General features: G+C 40.4%; 1 protein-coding gene across 1 annotated transcript in view; it reads right to left on the bottom strand.

Moving 5' to 3' along the window:
• csmd2 (CUB and Sushi multiple domains 2) overlaps positions 1-19,294 on the bottom strand; it is a 232,232-nt gene that overhangs the window by 84,552 nt on the left and 128,386 nt on the right. Inside the window, exons 13-25 of the mRNA XM_022747188.1 lie at positions 16,753-16,935; positions 14,922-15,112; positions 14,551-14,686; positions 11,905-12,099; positions 9,665-9,803; positions 7,977-8,164; positions 7,030-7,218; positions 6,332-6,448; positions 5,529-5,744; positions 4,454-4,642; positions 2,907-3,076; positions 2,623-2,779; positions 2,227-2,418 (exon numbers count right to left, since the gene is read on the bottom strand). Coding sequence (XP_022602909.1) covers positions 2,227-2,418; positions 2,623-2,779; positions 2,907-3,076; positions 4,454-4,642; positions 5,529-5,744; positions 6,332-6,448; positions 7,030-7,218; positions 7,977-8,164; positions 9,665-9,803; positions 11,905-12,099; positions 14,551-14,686; positions 14,922-15,112; positions 16,753-16,935 — 2,262 coding nt within the window. The remainder of the gene's footprint in view (positions 1-2,226; positions 2,419-2,622; positions 2,780-2,906; positions 3,077-4,453; positions 4,643-5,528; positions 5,745-6,331; positions 6,449-7,029; positions 7,219-7,976; positions 8,165-9,664; positions 9,804-11,904; positions 12,100-14,550; positions 14,687-14,921; positions 15,113-16,752; positions 16,936-19,294) is intronic.

The following is a 19,294-nucleotide window of genomic DNA, read 5'->3' as shown; positions in this document are numbered from 1 at the left end:
GATTTTTCATTTCACTGTCTGAAAAAAGTGTGAACATATTAATCTTTTCACTCTTGCTGAGGTTTTAGTCTCTATTCAAGCCCCTGTGTGCTTTCCTTGTTGAAGGAAACGTACTGTTTCGTGGAGTGAAAGGAGAAGACAGTGATCTATCACAGTAAGACAAAGCCATCTCTTTCTTCTAGCCTTGTGACCTAAGAAACTACTGCTCAATGCAACCATGGCAGTGCAACTCCCTCAGCTTCTCTACCTCTTCAATCAATCAGTGCCTCACTTTTTGTCTCACCCTCTCCTCAAAGTATCTTAAATTACCGTCTATGCAAGGGATTAACATGTGTATGGGTGCTCATATTGTCTTAATGTAAGATATGTTTTGCAATTTACGGACATAAAATATCTACAAATCAAATAGACACACTTGACAAACATTTTCCTTGAGCAACACTTGAAAACTATGTTCTGTAAGTTGGATATCAATGTGTGGAGATGTGTGTTTGCTATAAAACCCATTTAAATGCAATTATATACATTGGATATGCAGCTTAATATTAAGTGTCATTAAATACAACACCGCTAACACCTCAGTGCCCAACCTAAAGCTGCTCAGGGATTCAACCTTGCAATTTCCCTTTCAGGATATGGACTCTCCCCACTGTTTCCAACTCAGTTTCATTCTCCTTCCTCTACTGTTCGCTATACGTCTCTCAGCTGTGTTCGGTGTGTCCCGCTGCTGGAAAGTAATCCCACCATTACAAACAAAGGCAGTCCCTCATCTGCTCCCAAATTCACTCTGGCTGTTTGGCTATCATTTGCAGTGAAAGGGGCACGGGGAGGACAAACGTGTCCAGAGATATAGAGAATGCTAAATGTTGTTTATACCCAGACATGAAATTACCTGTCAGTTTGGGTTGAAAAGGGAGCCAAGTAATATTATTCTAATCACCTTGGCCGATGTCAAAGAACACCATTCTGCCTGTTTTCCTTACTGAGTTTCAGGCTGAGAAAACTCTGTCCCCCAGGAGAAGAGTCAAAAAATAGTTTAAGGGTTTGCACCATGACACCATTTAGGCTCTTTGTGTGTTAAGGCATATCAGTTTTACCGTTCTTAAAATAATGCATACTATATTTATGTCAGCTGGAAGCAAGTGACAGGTGAACTGGAGATGAACTCTACATAAAAAAAAGATCAGGTGGATATACCATCTACTTGTCTATGTGCTCAGGTGTGTTGCAGATATAGGGAAAGTCTTATTTTATTAAAATAAATAAAGCGAAAAGGGGGAATTTTGGAACCATGATGCAATATGAATATGATGAGCTAAATGGAGCACAGTCATTTTCGATGAGATAATGCACTGAATAAGGTGCTGGGAAAGCAACCAAATGGATGCCCCAAAATAGCAGAGCTAAAACAAACCACATAGCTTTCCTAAACCTGCAAATGCATATTCACATTGTTATTACGATGAGGAACTAGGTCAGACGTATTTTTCAGCTAAAAAAACTGAAACAGGTTTGGATAAGCCGTGTGCCAGACAGTAAAGCAGCCACTGACATTGTATTATAACGTTATACAACAAAATACTAATTTACATAATCTTACATTTTAGCAGAATTAACATAATGTAATGCAGAAAACTGTGATGTAAGGGAAGTAATAGGTAATAAGTAGTAACTTTGATGTATAGCAGGATAGAGCAGAATAGATAACATTACACTAGATCCCATAAGGCACCTGACATAACCAATGGTGAAAATCACCCAAGTACATTTGATCATATACTGCACATGAAATTTGAAGCACTTTACTTGAAAAATTCCATTTTATCCTATTTAACACTTCTGCTTCACCACATTTCTGTGGCAGCTTTAGTTCCTAGTTAGTTTGACATAAAGATTTTTCAGACATAATACACTGGCTTATAAAATTTGATGAATCGTTTATGCTTAAACTACCAACAGTATGTAAAGTCTTTAGCTACAACTTGGCAGCTACAAGAGTAAAGTGCTGCTAACATGTTAATGCATCATAATAAGAGTCCGATTATATACTCACTTACACTGACGCAACAAAGTAAATTCAAGCACCAAACTTAATATAATGCACTGTAATGCAAGCCCAATCAGTAGAACCCAAAGCAATATTAACAAATAAACCAATACTTCAGCCACACAGCATGGTAACACTTGATCAGCATTCATAACGTATGAGAAGAGCATCTGACTCACCAACACAGAGTGGGAGGGGGCTGTCCCATGCCCTCCTTTCCCCCCTCAGGCATGTGAGCACCTCTGGGCCTTTCAGAGTGTAGCCTGGGTCACAGCTATACGACACAGTGCTTCCTGCAAAATGCCCTTTGTCCTCCCTCTTGTAGCCAAACTGAGGAACACCTGGATCCTCACATTTCACCAGCTCGAAACCTAGAAGAGAGAGAGAGAGGGAAAGGCAAGGGAGGTACAAGCACAAATATTAGGAGGTAATGGAGAAGGTAGTATGATTGTTATGTAGCAAAGGCAACAAGGAAAGTTAGAAAAAGACATACAAGCATACATAAACCATCCTAAGATGTAAATATTAAATTTAAAGTAAGGTGGGTGTTTTTTGAGAGGGAGAGCTTTACTCACTAGTGAAGTGCAGTTCAAAGCCTTTACTGGTATTATCTGCATTGCTGATGAACTCCAACCACATGGAGCTGGAGGTGGAGTTCAGGGTTGTGTCTAGCAGCTCGCTGCCTGTAAACACCCCCAGCAGACGAGCCTTATTACTGCTGCCGTCAAAGACCTGAGAGGGAGCGAGAGAGAGAGAGTGGGAGGAAGCATCTGGATTAAGATGATCAGGTGTGCACACAGATATACTAACAAGGCAGCATACACACACGAGTGGGGCATATCTCCCCCTAAACCCTCACTTTGAGCATGTCATCCTCTTCCAGTCTGAAGTCTCGTGCTCGTAGCTGGATGCCTTTGCCAGGCTGCGTTTGGATAGAGTAGATGCACTCGTGGTTGTTGCCGTAGTAACCGGGGTAGTTGGGTGAGAGCAGCACCCCTTGCATGCCAGTCACGGATGAGCCGCATTCAGCTAGAGAAAAAGAGAGGGAGCAGGGAGAGACAGAGACAGAGAGAGAGAGAGAGAGAGAGAGATAGAAGAGGAGATAGGAAGGGAGATGGTGGTGGTGTTGGAGAGAGCAGAGGACATGTCAATCGCTATATGTTTGAAACTCAAGAGTGTATTTATTCATGCTGTCATGCATAGGGAGATGGGAGAGGTGATGGAGAGAGGAATATGGTCACTGACTATACCTGAATGGTGAGTGGCACATCATCATTATCACACTGCAATCTGAATACGATTAACAATAATTTCAGCTCTATTTGAAAATTGCCTTTTCTGAATCACATCAGTGAGAGTGAAAAAAAAAGGGCTGGGGGGGGGGGGGGGGGGTTCTATAGAAAAATACCTGAGAGAATTTAAATGAACCCAGATTTTGAGCTTTATGAATGCAGTGAGGTAAGATGAGGTAAGTGATGGGACTGTTTGGTATCAACTTTCTGAAATAAGGGTGAATATGATAGAAGTATGAAAATGAGGGTATGTGCTGTTCCTGTCGTCCTTCAAAGATCTGCACTCATCTGGAGGCCAAAACGAACAAGAGCTACAAGCTACAGAAAGCTAACCAGGAGCCAAAGAGGCAGCCAAGTGAATGTTCATAAATTTTTGTCAGGGAATTGCTTGACCCACTTCACACATGCGTAAACACTGAAAAACAAACATTTTCAAACCAATCAGATATTATTGGTGTGGGTAAAGAATATAAATATGACTTTGCTAAATGTGTATTTATTAAGCTGTAATTACTTGTTTTCAATACAGTATTAAAATCTTGATGTGTAGAAATTACTCTCTGAGTTTAAAAACATGAAAACTGTGCAGTTAGTAAAAGTGCTGCCATGAAGTAAGATGAAACACAAGTCGGTTAATCATCATCATGGTCTGTGCTTTACCAATCATTAGGACTATCAGTCTAAAATTAATATTCATACCAACACACAAATGTAGCTCTTAAGGTTTGGTGCATCATAGAATCAACACAATGACCTAAATCTTTGCAGTTTGACCCGTCATGTTTTCCAAGCACTAGCAACGAGCAGCATCAATAATTAACATATTTCAGCTCCTTAATGTCATCCTCATTAGAGCTGCTGCTCTATATAATTTGGACAAAGTCAAAAAGGCTGTTTCTGGGAAGCTATCCAATGAAGACACAAAACGTGGGTGGATGAAGAGATGATAATGAGGAGAATTGAAAGGGAAATGTCTCGTCTTCCAACGTGACCGACAGTTTTGTACATTTCTTAATGAGTGGGTGTATGTTAGAGGGCTGGTGTGGTGTGATGGCATTGTGAAGGGATTACAGGGGGAGTGACAAAAGCCAAAATAAAACATGTGACCACCTACCAACACACCTTGGCAGAGGGGAACTCCACACCCGCCTCCTGCCCCCTAAGCACACCACCCTCGCCGGACCCTCTAGTCGGTAACCTGGGAAACAGGAGAAGATGAGGGCGTCGCCCACGCCGTACTGCAGGCCCTTTCTGGTGCTGTAGGGTGGGATTCCAGGATCCTCACACGGCTCCAGATCATACTCTGCAAAAAGAGACAGAATATAAAGTAAAGGTGTGAATGTACGGTAAATAATGTAATAATGATATGTGGCTTTTTCTATTTTTTTTTTTTGTTTTTATTCTTTCCCAGACAATATCACACCATCAATGCAACTTTCTTTGATGTATAAATGTGTGAAAGTGTAAATTTAACATATATTAAGACATGCTTTGAAATGTTTCCAAAAATGATATGGAGGGTAAACCATGCTTAAGTAAGTTGAATCCCTTCTAAATCAATTTCACATCTAAAAATCACAAGACCAAATGTCAGTTATTAAAATTATTCAAGCATCATGTTCTTCAGAGAGGTCATTGTGAGTCATGAAATCGCAACAACATTTAATCTGTCATCCATTTAGCCGCTGCTTTCCATCCTTCCTGTAAAGCTAAATACTATTTGAGATGAGTAGTATTTGTTTTTTTAAACTGTCAGATATGTAATATTCTTTTCACCCCATCCAGGTGTTCATATCAAGAGGCACTGTGAGAGCAAAAGGAGGTGAAGTGATGCTCTCAGAAGGTAAAGGGCCATCTGTGCTCTATTCTAAAATTAATTAATTCTCTTGATGTTAACCATTTAATTTTTCATTCTCAAGTGCATGTGATTACACATTTCCAGAAGACATACTTGGATGACATGTGGTAGCCTCCTCCTAATCATGCATGGCTGTTTGTGTCAATAACCAATTGAAACAGGCTATTGTTATTAAAAGGTCATGGCAAGTCTCTGATCCCCACTCAGGGGCCTGAGCCGTACACTCTCAGTCTCTTCTAAATGATTAGCGTGTCTCTGCACTGTGACCAGCACTTTCAGCTGACCCTCTCTTCCTCCCCTCAGTGTTTTGAATTACTAAATCCATTCTCACCGGAGAAAGTGATGTTGAATCCCTCGTAGGAAACAGAGAAGTCGGAGAGAAAGCGGATCTGAGCCGTGTAATTTCCAAACAGGCCTGCGCTGAGAGGCGGAGGCAGTGTGGAGCCCGTCAGTCTCCACAGGGGCTGAGAGAAGCTGCCGTTCTCTGTCACCAACAAATGGTCGTGAGGGCTCTCCAGGTGGAAGGTGTGGAAGGTGAACTGGACACCTGAATAAGAGAGGAAGAATGATCCAGTATGTGTTTTTTTGTATACATTTTTTATGTTTGAACCTTTGGATAAGTACAAGTTTTTGTGGCAATTTACCATATTAATATATATGTATAAATAATAGATTTCTGCAATTTGGAATTTGCAGTAAAGGAAGGAAAAAAAGTAATTACACAACAAATCTTCTAATTCAGTCAGAGAAAAATGTTTTTCAGTTATAGGCTAGAGTCTTTGGATTCTTGTGAAACTATTGAATATACTATGTGAAAATATTCTCAGTTTCATAATGCATACAGCATCGATTCCCTGTCTTCCTCCCCTACAACTTATCAAACACATTACACTCGCACAGAGCGAGCATCTGCAAATAAGACTGTGTCAATTTGATGTGAGCGCACTACCAAAGGTGACATGACTGGAGAGTCTTCCTGTGGCGCTGTAGCCCTAGGCCAGCCTCTCAGCACTCCAGTCATCCAGAGACAGCTTGTTCGGCAAAATAAAAAGGCCACACGGTAGGGGGAAATGACATTGTAAGGGAAATTGAATTTGACTGCTGCATGTGTTGACACGGAATTTCTCTGCTAACCTTTGCCATGGGAGGTCTCGATTATCCACGTGCAGTTCAGGTTGTGTGGGTAAAAGTCTGGAAAACCAGGTGACAGGATGGTGCCAACGTTGCCCTGGATATAACCTCCGCACAAAGCTGACGGATGGAAACACGCAGGAGATGGATGAGGGAGAGAAATGAAAAAAGAGCAGAGAGGTGAAATCAGAGAGGGCAAAGATGACAGAAATAAAATTTTCAGAAAGAAATGATGAAACTCGTCCGTGCATTAACAATGTGGTAAAACGCATTTTACCAGAGATGCCCTTCAAAACAGCATAAAAAGGAGTCGTATCATCAATATCATTACAGAGTGGGCAGAAATCAATACTGTCCTTAAATATAAAAGCATTTACAGATGAGGAAAGGGGGAAACATCAAAGGGTAAGCTCACTGTCGTACATATAAAACATTTATGATGAAATGAGGAAGAAACTTCAAAAACTTCTAAAACAAGAGACGTAGAAAGAAAAACTATCATCTTATATGGATTTTATAATAAGTCAGAAATATATAGCAATTTAAATGTGATGCAATATGAAGCAAAGTGCTCAAAATGATTTCTCATGTTTCATCTGCAACAACATACAACAATGAATTCAGCTTTAATCCCATTTATGAATAGGAGGAAATCTGGCAGGCGACTATTCATTTCTAGGTCAATATTACATGGAACATACCATCGCAGCTAGGCAGGGGGCGGCTCCACTGAAAATTGGGTTCACATTCTAAAGGCTCCGTGTCGCTAAGTGTGTACCCTGCTTCACAGCTGAATGTCACCAAAGCGCCCACATAGAAGTCATTGCCATGTCGCTGTCCATTGACAGGTATACCAGGGTCCACGCAGTGATCCGACTGTAACTGCAAGGCTAGAGAGGGAGGGGACAAAGAAAAGAGGAAGAGAATAAACACACGATCAAAGACACACTGACACATAAACAGAAAATCCACCTGCTTGCAGTGTAATTAAGCTTTTATCCTGTTCTCAATAGGTCAAGTGCAAGTCAATGAATTTTAAAAAGGTAGTTTGCATTCTCAAGGCAGTTTTGATAAATTATTTACACAAACATCCTTTATCAGGCTAACAGGAATGAACCAATGAGAAGTTCCAGAGCTCTTTCCCACTCCACCTAGCATTGAGTAGCACTCACTAGTGAATTACTAACCGTAGCCAACCGTAAGTGCAAATTGTTACCGGTTTGGGCAGCACAGGTAGAAATGAGGGGAGGATTATTTTAAGGATTGAATTACAGGATATGTGTGTGTGCATGAGGCAGCGTATATGGAATTTTGAGCACGGCGATGTGTGTCAAGGCAGGGATATCTGACAGAATAATCTTATCCCATTTACTTTCTAATTATAGGTGTTCTAATAAGAATGGCTTCATGGTGAAATCGAGAGCCTGCGGACACTGTATTTACAGCCATGACTCAATAGCTTTTACAAGCAAATTGAACGAGGCTTATGGCTGCTGTGTCTCTGATTTGGTCTGTATGTGATGGATTCATTTCTATTAGGGCCTGTGAAACATGGGTGCATGAGCCCCTGTTTTATAGTATATCTATCCTGTATCTTTGAGTACAGGTTTGACTTTGTGCTCAACTTCACAGGACTCTAAATTCTTACTTTCATAGCGAATACGGAAGCCGATGTCAGAGTGGCTCTTGTCAGTGGAGAAGAGGAGGTACAGGAAGTTGGAAGTGCTGATGAGGAACTGGGGAACCTGGGTGCCCTGGTAACTGCCAATCAGAGGTGAAGACGGGAATCGTCCATCCCGCACCTCAAGGACGTCATAGTTGACCTCCGTGCGGAACCTGAGAACAGGAAACAAGGTTTTTTTTCACTGTGATTAAAGCAGCATGTCAGCTGAAATGGTAAGGATGAGTAGGCGGGTTATGTATTATTACCTGTGGAATGCAGTGTGGCCCTGTGTCAATATTTACATTGTGAATATTTCAAAATAAATTAGTGTTTTTAGTAAATTACAACAAACAGGGTGGATTCAGTGTGGGTCATTCTTGCCCCTGGGTACTGAAGTGAGTTTATCTGCTTTTGGGCAAATGGGCAACGGCAAATGAAATTTGGGAAAAAATCTACAAGTCAACCAATTATAAAACCAACTGAAAACTGGAGAGATAAAAAAAGATCCATATATTCTTGACATCTGGGCTCAATTAAAATCCTACAACAGAGATTGATGCTTGAATGAACCTTATTCAGCTGAGCTAACACTCATTTAAACAAGATTTTGGCAAAAGTAAAAATGTGTCTGACTTCAAATAAAGTCAGCTCAGAATTTTTTTATTTTTTATTTATCTATCTACGAGTTTCTTAAAAAGACCACTGGTAAAGTTCACATTATCAAGTTCTTGCTCAGTGTAATTCTGAAATAAAAAAGCAACTTTTTATCTTTTCACCAACATCCTGAAACCAGGACGGTTAAATTAATTTTCAAATTTGTATGAGTTCTGACAAAATCCTGAGACATTTGGCATGCTTTGGTGAGTGTGTCTGTGCAGAGTGTGTGCGTGTGCGTGCATACTCATTGTTGTGTGTTTCCGTCTTTGTTGCCAGAGCCACTTCATCTTCAAAGCCATGAATAAATTGCTTAGTTTCAGAACCATGTCATCTAAATGAAGCGGTCTGTGATATTTTATTGATGTTACATAAAAATTAAAGAGAAACAAACATGTTGTATTCATTTTGCATGGTGTTCGTTTTGCATGGCATGTGATCGTGGCAGGGACGAGGATGAGATGGGCTCGCAAGGATAAGCCTTAGTGAAACGCTAATGTGGCGTTTGATCCTGCGACTGTATGTCTCTCTCTTTCTCTCTCTCAAACATCAGGACAAATTACCTCTTCTCCCATCTCTCCGGTTCCCCTTGACAGACCATCTCCATTTACATGCGCATGTACATTGACATACTTGCAGCTCTTGGCTGGGTTTCTCTGTGTGTGTGTGTGTGTGTGTGTGTGTGTGTGTGTGTGTTGTGTGTGTGTGTGTGTGTGTGTTTAAACTGTAAGGATATCTTCAGATCTTCAGGGAGCGGAGTATCAAATGAAAGGATGAAATACTTATGGGTATGTGCTAAATAAAACATAGTGTTATCCTAGTAGGGGCTGTATGTTGACGTGCATTAGATCTACTGCATTACCCCCAGTAAAGGAAAGACAGATGACAAAGTATTAAAGGAAGTGATAGAAAGCAGAGAGATAAATGAGCGCACATGTTGAAATTGTGAGGAGGTAAAAAGCAGGAAAAATTCAAACTTATTCTGAGAAAAACAAAAGGTAGATATCTGGGTGACTCACTTGTCGAAGATGATTTTGATGGGGTAGCCTGGAGGAGCCTCAATGATCCATTCACAGTTAAGGGCCTCCTTATAGAGTTCTGGCCAGCCAGGGGAGAGGATGATCCCACTGGGAGCCTTCAGATCTCCTCCACATGGAGCTAACGGAGAGAGAAGAGGTGAAGACAGAGAGTTAAAAAAAACAGCTGATGTATGACAATGTCCATAGATGATCCCATGCATCAACTGGGGCTCATCCTATTTCTTTTACTGCCAGGGTCTATCTAATGTAAATTGGTGACAGCTCACTTCAAGGTTAACTGTACCTCCTAAGAACATGCCTGTAGTTGTACATGTGTGTGAGTGTGCATGAGCACAAACACATGCATTACGTTCCTCCCCTGATGCTGTTGTCTATAAATCTGTCATCAAACCACTCCTACAGAGGGGCGCTACTGTCGTTCCCATCAAACGGAGAAAATGGTACATCTCTGATCGCTACCATAAAAGACACTTGAGCACATCGACCTCCTCTCCCCTGCCCCTCATCTCTGTTACTGCTCACTTTGCCATGCATCTCTTTAACTGCCTATCCTTAACCAGAACACACAGGCACAGTGGAGGAGCTTAGTTACAGTGCCAGCTCCTCGCTCCCTTTGAAGTGGAATGATTTAATCAGCCAACTCAGCATACTGAAGGACATCTATAAAACGCATTACACTACAAACGCAGGGGTATGATAGATGGTCTCAGAGGAATACAAAGCTGCTGTGGCACACGGGGGATGTGACATGTTTTAATAATGGTTTCTCCTTTGCGTATCATGAATGGTGAACCTGATTAGGCTCCTTAGACTCCTGGCCATGTCTGCACTAAATGTGCTATGCTGCTGGTGTCCTATTAAACTTAGCTGGTTAACACCTTTAACTTTATCTTAGCTTTGCCAGCTATATTAGCCTTTTATAGTTTGCTGGAAATAGTTTATTGACTACTGAGTCAGAGAGGGGAAATGGATGGTTCAGCAATCTGTATGTAAGCACAGCATGTCTGCTGCATCAGATACTTCAAAGAACAAAGCTTCTATTTCATCACTAGCCTCAATTCAGATCTCAGTGATCCTTGACATAATATCTTAGAGCACTATTAATTAATCATATCTGCATCACTTGTAAAAGAAATGGCATTAATACACTTTTAAGAGAATCAGCATTTTCAGACTGATTTCAACAACCAATCCACGATTTGGGCTGTTTACAATCTTCAGATGCAGAGATGCTGCATCATTAGTTAGAGTGAACATTAAAACAAATACACTGCCATTTCATCAGTCTGTTGCATATAAGCTATAACACAGTGGGCATCCAGCTGATGAGGTGATAGATCACAGAATAAATGCTTTCAAAAGAAATGATACGCACATGGTCCTCTTAATGAATTAGCCCCTCTACATGTTTATCCTGCTGGTATCTGGATTTTTTTTTTGAGCCATACAGCTGCAGTTGTGTGTACATATTAAAACAGTTTGTTGATCTTTGGAGTGAAAAGAAGCAAATGCAACCGCTGCAGCAAACAGAAAATTAGCCTTTCTTCACACTGCACAGTGGAACGGTGCACCACCACACCTATGTCAGCTGAACCTTCCTGCAGCTGCTTTGCAGTCATATGAGGATTTTGCTTTGTATTTCTCTCCAGCAGACTTGCAGTTCTATCTGAAAGTTTTCCAGATCTTGTCTCCACTTCCACAGTTCCCCTTGACTGCCATTTCTTAATGACATTTCGGACAGTGGAATTTTCAAGCTGGAAGTGATTTGATATCTTTTTATAGCCTCCCCTGCTCTGTCAGATCTTCTTGCACATGCCACCATTACTTTAAATTTTTTTTCTTCTGTTTTTGAGTTCATGAAATAAAAAGAAGCAGAGCATTAACATTTAAAGGAGAAGCTCATTTAATGTAATGTTTAACTTAGAAAGTCAACAAAATATGTAATTTATGTGTGTGCAAACCTTTGGATACAACTGTAACTATGCCAACTCCAGCATAAATACTGAATCAATATATAATATAAAAAGATAAAAAAGACCCACTCAGCTAATAACCAATATTAAAAACTCAGTAAATCTAAGGATGTTACTTTTCATGCACTAATATGTGTCCCCAGCACGAGGCTTCATCTCATGCCACCTAATGAAAAGAAAAACACTGTTGGAGTGTGTAGCCAAAATGTCTTGGTTGTCACCAAAGGTAACCCCTCCCTCACCTACCTTCACAACGGGGAACAGCGTTGTCCCACACCACGTTGCCATCCTTGAGAATGCAGGAGATGGTTTGAGAGCCATGGGTCTTAACGAAGCCCTCTTCACACAGGAATGAGATGGAGCTGCCCAGCTGAAGGCTCTCACCAAATCGCTTCCCATTAACAGGAACACCTGGGTCTGGGCACTCGTTGTGGCGAAATGCTATGGGAAATTTAGATAGAAAATGGGCTTAGCATGAAGGAGACAGAGATAGGGATGAACAAAAAAAAAAAAAAAAAATGCTTTTCTAATTCCTAAAAACTGATTAAATGTTTTGAAAAAAATTAAAAACAAAGTGTCACTTGCATGAAAACATACAAAAAAAAAAGAACAGATCACATGTAATTCTGCTGGTATTAATCCTAATCACATATTACATACTCGCTGCGAAAATGCTAATTTCCATGGAGATTCTAAAATAATTACCCAAGTTTCTTGACAAAACTTTTTCCCTCTACTGTCAGCATTTAGCATTGCCAGCATTTAACAAGAAGAAATTAGTTTCACTTAGTGAGTCACATTGATTCACCCTGCTGCAGTAATTCTCGCGGGCGGGAAACCACACCGTATGCAAGATCATCAGTGCCAGATGACGCCGCTGAGCGATACGCGGAGCGAACGAAGGAAAATTGTTTTTCATACATCCCCAAAAACTTTATCTATCAGACTTCTCAATGAGTAGGCACCGGTTAGAAAGGCCACGCAGTCACACAAGAAGAGGCATAACCCTGGAAACAAAGCATGTAAACAAATACATCACCTTTGCCACTATCTCTCTCACTTACTCTCTCGCTCTCACTCTTGTACACACACATGCTGGGGAGGTGACACGTGTAGGTGTTGATGAATCCCTCTTCTTTATCCATTGGACCCAAACAGAGTGCCAGCCACACCTCATCCATCACAATCATCTTATTTATTAACGTGCCAAAAATCTCCTCAATACAGTTTGGCATGTCCTTAATTAACATGAATGATGGAAGTTGTCCGCTCGGCCCCACAACCCCCTAAAAAACAGTCCTGCAGTTAGGTGACACTGTTCTCGGGAGCTAACCGTCATCTCCAATTAACTGCTCTTGACATTCATTCACCGTGCTGCATCACTTATTTATTTATTCATCTAACTTGCTAATTAATGCATTAGCCACCATGTGTTGTCCACATTGTGGCTTTGCAGAGGCACCTGGGCTGAGCTGATGGCATGGGTGCAAATGAGCTAGAGCCAGTGCCCAAAAGCATTCTAGGTAGGCTGGTGGAAGGAGATGATTTTAGGGGGGGGTACAGACTACAGAGCACATTGTAATTAGAAATACCAGCCACTGTAGAGTAGTGGATTAAATGAACATACACATTATAAATAGGAAGATTTTACTAAAAAAATGAAAAATTTGCTCTAATAATTCTAAAATCAAGTTACTCCCCGCTGCTACAATAAGAACCACCAAACTGCTTCAGTATTAAAAGTAAAGACAGTTTGTATAAACAGTTTGAATGAACATTTTGCCCAGAGTAGAGCCTCATGCTAAATCCTTTAGAAGCAGGCAGGTTTGGATCAGACTGAGATGATCAGATTTCACGTTTTACTTCTCTTTATATCATGATTTAAGGGCTACACACGTTAGTAAAATGTCCTTCATTTCTGTTGAGTTTTTGTTGATTGGTTGGAAGATTCTGAAAACTTGAGCTGTGTTTTAGGGAGAGAGCCTATTTTAATGGAGGATTTTATTTGCAGTTTTGTTAAGTTCTTGTCTGACAAACTGCATTTCTACCTAACTAACTAATTACTACTAACACTATGTTCTCCAGTAGTTAATACCAGTGTCTTTTAGTATAATACTGTTGTTGACTAAGGCTGAGAAGTATAAACTAGAAGATATGAAAATAACAAACTGTAAAAGTAAAAAAATAATGTTATTGCCTGTGTGAAAGTGAGTAATCCTAATTCTAAGTCTGAAACAAACCTCCTAACGGCACCTTAACTATAAAAAGCATTGTGGCTTCATAAGTTTAGGGTTAGACACTTTGCATGGAGATATTTATTTTGGGATGTGGAAAAATGCAAAAATCAGGCTCATTACACAATAGTGCACATGCAATGAATGCAATAACACTGCTGCCAACCCCTCATGGTACAGTATATCCATGAAATGGGCTTACCAGCACGCAGCCAACATGTACTGCGTTAAAACCCATCTGGAATTTCCTCAGAAGTCAGCAGCTACCCAGAATAGAATATAATGAGCACTGCCGCGATGTATCTGTCAGGTAAGGGAGGATGCTGCATCTTTGTTTGGGTTTTATTTAAATGTCAAGTCTCTATTTAGACAATAAAGACAGGGTTTTTGTCATTTCTCTATGCGACTGTGCATGTGAGTGTATAAGGAATGTGTTGCTGATGGGTGAAAGGGTTTATGAAGTCTGTGGGAGACAGGCAAATAGATGTGACAGATGAATCATGACGCCCATTGCATTCATACAAACACACACACACACACACACACATACTGTACACATGCACAAACAATTCAGAATACAAAACATCCATTCAGTGCAGGATTTTCTGGTAAGCTTTAAAGACTTCCCTTTATCTCTGATGTAGAATTCAATACTTACTTGTAAAGGTGATGTTAAAGCCTCTGTCTGTGTAGGTGTGGTCAGTCAGGAACTCTAGACGTGCTACATGGGCACTAGTGGTTATGGGAGGAGGCAGGACATCACCAGAGAAGGTACCCAGGATGGGAGACTCAGCCTAACAAAGACAGATACATTTAATAAAGGTATCATGAACTAAAATGGGAGAAAAGTCCGAGAGTAAACAGCTCCTGTTGATAAAATGACTAACAAGTGCAATAAAGATCAGAGCAAGGTTGTTTAGATCGTACACATAATCATTCAGGCTGCTTTTCCCACAGACAAGCACAGTTACTCATATACAGGTCAACAGACGAAGTCGCTATTCAAAGCAACTTATAATTCATCACTACCTTTCCCCCGTCTTTGATCGAGAGGAAGTCAAACTGTTTCTCCATGCTGAGATCATTGAAGGCCAGATTGATTCGGCTCTCAGGGTTGGTTATGATCAGCCACACGCAGTGCATATTGTTTCCATACTCCTGGGGGTAGTTGGGAGACAGCAGCACCCCAGATGGAGTGGTAAAGTTGAAGAAACAGGAAACTATAGGAGTGATGAAGACATAGAGAGACAGAGAGAAAAGGGAGAGAGAAAGAAATGAAACAAAGTAACAATAAAAAGAAGCATTGTTTAGGAGTCAGAAAACATGGTACGAATTCCATTTACTTTTTCTGACTACAAGACAATATGATTTGGTTCATTTTATTGAATCTGTCAAAATCCACCTCACATCCCACATATACTGAAGGAATCCGTCTTTTCTAATGTATAACAACAAAAATCATTGTTTCCCATCAATGTCTAGTTAAAAAAAAAAAAAAATTAAAAAAAAAAAAAAAAAATTAAAATGAGTTGGCATGGTCTCAATCTCCCTCCCTGACTACTGGCAAGGCTGTCCCTTCACCCCAGTTGTTCCAATGGATGTGCTTATAGGGCAACAGCACAATACCTTGATGCTACTGGGCAGATGTAGCCTTCCTTGTAAAGGCAGCCCACAATTTCTGCTTTGTTCACTGTGCTGCAGCGAGGCTAAACAGGCATGTGCTTGGGTAAGGAGCCATATGAAAATGGCAGACCACGCTTGGGCTGTCATTGCTATTTGATCTCGATTCTGACACAAAACAGCGGTTCCGGAGATGTTTCCAAATTTCTCAACCGTCCACCATAATTGATTTTCTAATAATAATATTAATTTTGAGGTGAGAAGTAAGCCATGCAAAGAAAGACTTATGCTGCACATTATATCTACGCTGCCTTGTTTAAATGGGTTTTGACAAGGTTTAAGAATTTTATGTCATCATCAGGACCACTCTCCTTACTTTGCTAATTGCACTAGCTTCCCTTTGCTGTGATGTTTTGATTGTCAGGGGATGTTTCCTCAAAAACATTGATGTAGGCTGGTCAGGGGCTGTGCTCATTTGTGAATGGGAGAGGTTTTTAAATATCTGCCTAGTGGGCATGTAATAATAATACTCTACATTGTTTGTGTAGAGGACAAGACATCAATACCATAACTAATCATAGGTCAGTTCAAAGTTGATGAGGAAACTGCTGAATTAGTGGCACAATCACCATTTTCACTTGAATAAATAAATATCTCTAATACCTTATACACACAAACAATTAGACAATGAACTGTACATTAAGGAAAGCACATCATCTTATTAACATTATCACCTTCAATGACAAAGACAAGCTTGCCGCATTGTGTCTACATGACTAAAACAGTTTGTTAAATGTTAACTAAATAAACACTGTTTCCCTTTATTATGTAGCCAAATTGACTCTAGTGCCAGCAACCTCTCTGTCAGTCAGCTCAGTGATGTTTATCTAGTTACTGCAGCTTTTTGTCCACCCTATTATGTTATCAATAATACAACAGCAGGCATTATCTGCATGGTCAGCTCTCTTTCCCTTTTCCCCCTCATCCTCTAACTCTCTCACTCTCTGTGTTTGTCTTTCATGGCGTTAATTAGCTAATAAGCCCTCCTATTGTTTCACAATCCACAGCCTCTGCTCGGCAAACTGTAGGGATAATCTGACCATTTATTATGCAGCTCTCCCTGCGCTCATCTGCACAAACGTACACATTTATGCACCCACGTCAGTAGTGTTGTACACATGCACACGTGTGCGCGTGGTGTATGTAGAGCCTAAGCAGCTTAAGGCATCCAAGAACGTACAAACACAGCTGGGTTTCTTAGCCGACCACTGGTTGTTCTTCTGACAGGTGATGTTCTTCTTCCCGACCAGCTCAAAGGCAGGGAGACACTCAAAGTACAGCCTGTCTCCATGACGGAAACCTGTCCCCTCCCGCTTGCCATAAGCTGGGACTCCTGGATCTCCACAACTGCCTTGGTCAATTTCTGTGCAGGTAAAGACAAACATATAACACAGAAAATTCACTATGCAAAACTGGCATTGATAATAAGCAATTATTTCTACAAGCAGAGAAACATTAGTGTAGGTTATACAAATAAAGACCTATTTTTATTACCTGGTATCATAGCAGAGATATAAATTTAAAGGTCACAATTTCATTAGCACAATCCACATCACTCTCTCCTCTCTTTAACCTGCATATTAAATCAAATAAAAAAATAATATTGTTTAGCACCATGGGCACCCATAGCACATGAGATTGTCTCTAGTTTTCTTAAAAAGATAGATAGAGAGAGAGAGAGACATCTCTACTCAAGGTTATGGACTGACTGTAGCCTCCAGCAGATATTGACAGGATGCAACTGCAGAGATTATAAGTCATATGGAGATACAGGATCTCACATTAAATCAAAACAAACCAGATGGTGCCATTTGTCATTAATTCCAGTTTCAGGCAAGTGTAAGTTCAGCTGGTTAATACAAAGTCTCTGAGTAGTACTGATTTTTGTTTGACCCTATAATGTGATTGGACAAACATCCTAGGACCCCCCCCCCCCCCATGTATTGCTTTATTTATTTATACATTTATTTTTACATTTGCATATTTCATTTATTTCTTTTACTGACTGAGGAGAAACTGCAAGAATTGTGCATTCATGTGCAATCATACACAAGAAAAAAAAATTACCTCCCTAATCATTCAAATACAGTGCCCCCCCCCCCCGATGAGAATAGCAAAATTTATTTTTTACTTGTAGGACACTGAAGGGCACATTAATTGAAGAATAGGATGTGCTCTAGATTATCTGTGCCAAGCATGAAGAGGCACACTGACATTTTGGGATTATTGTTTCCTTCAATATTCATTTAATATCTGTATGTTCAGTAAAGTGTCAGGTCCAAGATTTGTTTAACTTTGCTACTGTAAAGTCATGAACTATGTGGAAAGAGACAACAAACAACACAAAAATGGGCTCAATTTATTGTATCTTGATAGCCTTTTAAGGATATTAAAACACTGATATTTGTGAAGAAATAGCTCCAGTGTCTGTTAGAAATAGTTCAAGTGTTTGTTCTCACAGCTCAGTCTTGGGATGGCTGTCAACACTTGTTCATTTTTTTTAATGTTTTTATTTTCAGTTCCTGACACAATTTGTAGTCACTTTCACTGATTAAAAACTATAACTGCCAGCTCAGCTGACATATGTCAGGATGGTGGTACAACAATTAACTCTGGTTTACAAGTAAGATTTCAATTCAACTGATTTGAATTAGGGCACCACCGGTATGAAAAAATACTTGAATTATAGAGAGAAAAAGTATTCTACTATCGTGCTTGTTTAGCATTACAGCTTGTGTTTTGAACAGATGTGAGGGTTGCATGATATGGAAAGTCAGGAGGTGTGTGCAACTGTCCAGCTCTGTAACACCTCTTGCATAAAAGGCAGTCCGAGAGTGCTCGCTATTATGTGTACATGTCCTTGACAGTGAACCAGGTTGGTTAATGTATCTGCAGCTGTTGAGTGTCACGGAGCTATTTCAGTTGCTCCTCGTTTGGTTGAAATTTTGCATCGAAGACATTCTTCCTGTCTGGAGCTGTAGCTAAGACTTAATGCACCTAACTGAATGGACATTAGCAATAAATGACTCAGTGAAGAGTTCATTGTGGGCTGACAGGACAAGCTTCTATACTTCATGACATTAAAAGTAAGGTGATTTTCCTATTGTCATGCATTTAATTTTACCATCATTTTCTTTGCCACTAAGTAACCTTTACTGTCTCTTTATCTTCCCCCAAAAAATGTGACTCACTAATCTTGCAAACGTCTCTCTTATCTGTCTCTCCCTACCTCGCCCCTCCCTCCCTCTCTCTCCCCCTGAAAATGTATCCCTCCCTTTTTCTGTGTGACTAACGTTCTCACTTGCGTTGGAAGCTGACGTGAGCACTTTCAGGCACACAAACACACACACACACACACACACACACCTCCATGACCACACTTTTCCCTTAAAACCACACACGCCAATTTCATTATGGCAAGATTCATGCACAACTCTTTCTTTCACTCACTCTTTTTTTTCTACTTTTGCGAGGATGCAGATTGCAGATGGGAATGCTGAGGCATCCTATCGAGGCATCCGGATGGGAGGAAACACAGAGAGCGAATAAGATCATCCATCCAGGAAATGATGGCAGGGCCTAATACGATTTTAAATCGCACCAGGGGTGATGCTGGGTATAAATCCATAGTCAGCCCTAATGATGATCATCATTTAGAACACATATTTAGAGCTCACTGCTGGTTGGATGTATGGCTATCCTGAGGCAGCCTCATTCACAAG

This window comes from Seriola dumerili, unplaced genomic scaffold (genome assembly GCF_002260705.1).
Source record: "Seriola dumerili isolate Sdu_G_001 unplaced genomic scaffold, Sdu_1.0 BDQW01000110.1, whole genome shotgun sequence".
Lineage (NCBI taxonomy): Eukaryota > Metazoa > Chordata > Actinopteri > Carangiformes > Carangidae > Seriola > Seriola dumerili.
The sequence above is the reverse complement of the archived record's forward strand: the minus strand, read 5'-3'. Positions and strand labels throughout refer to the sequence as shown.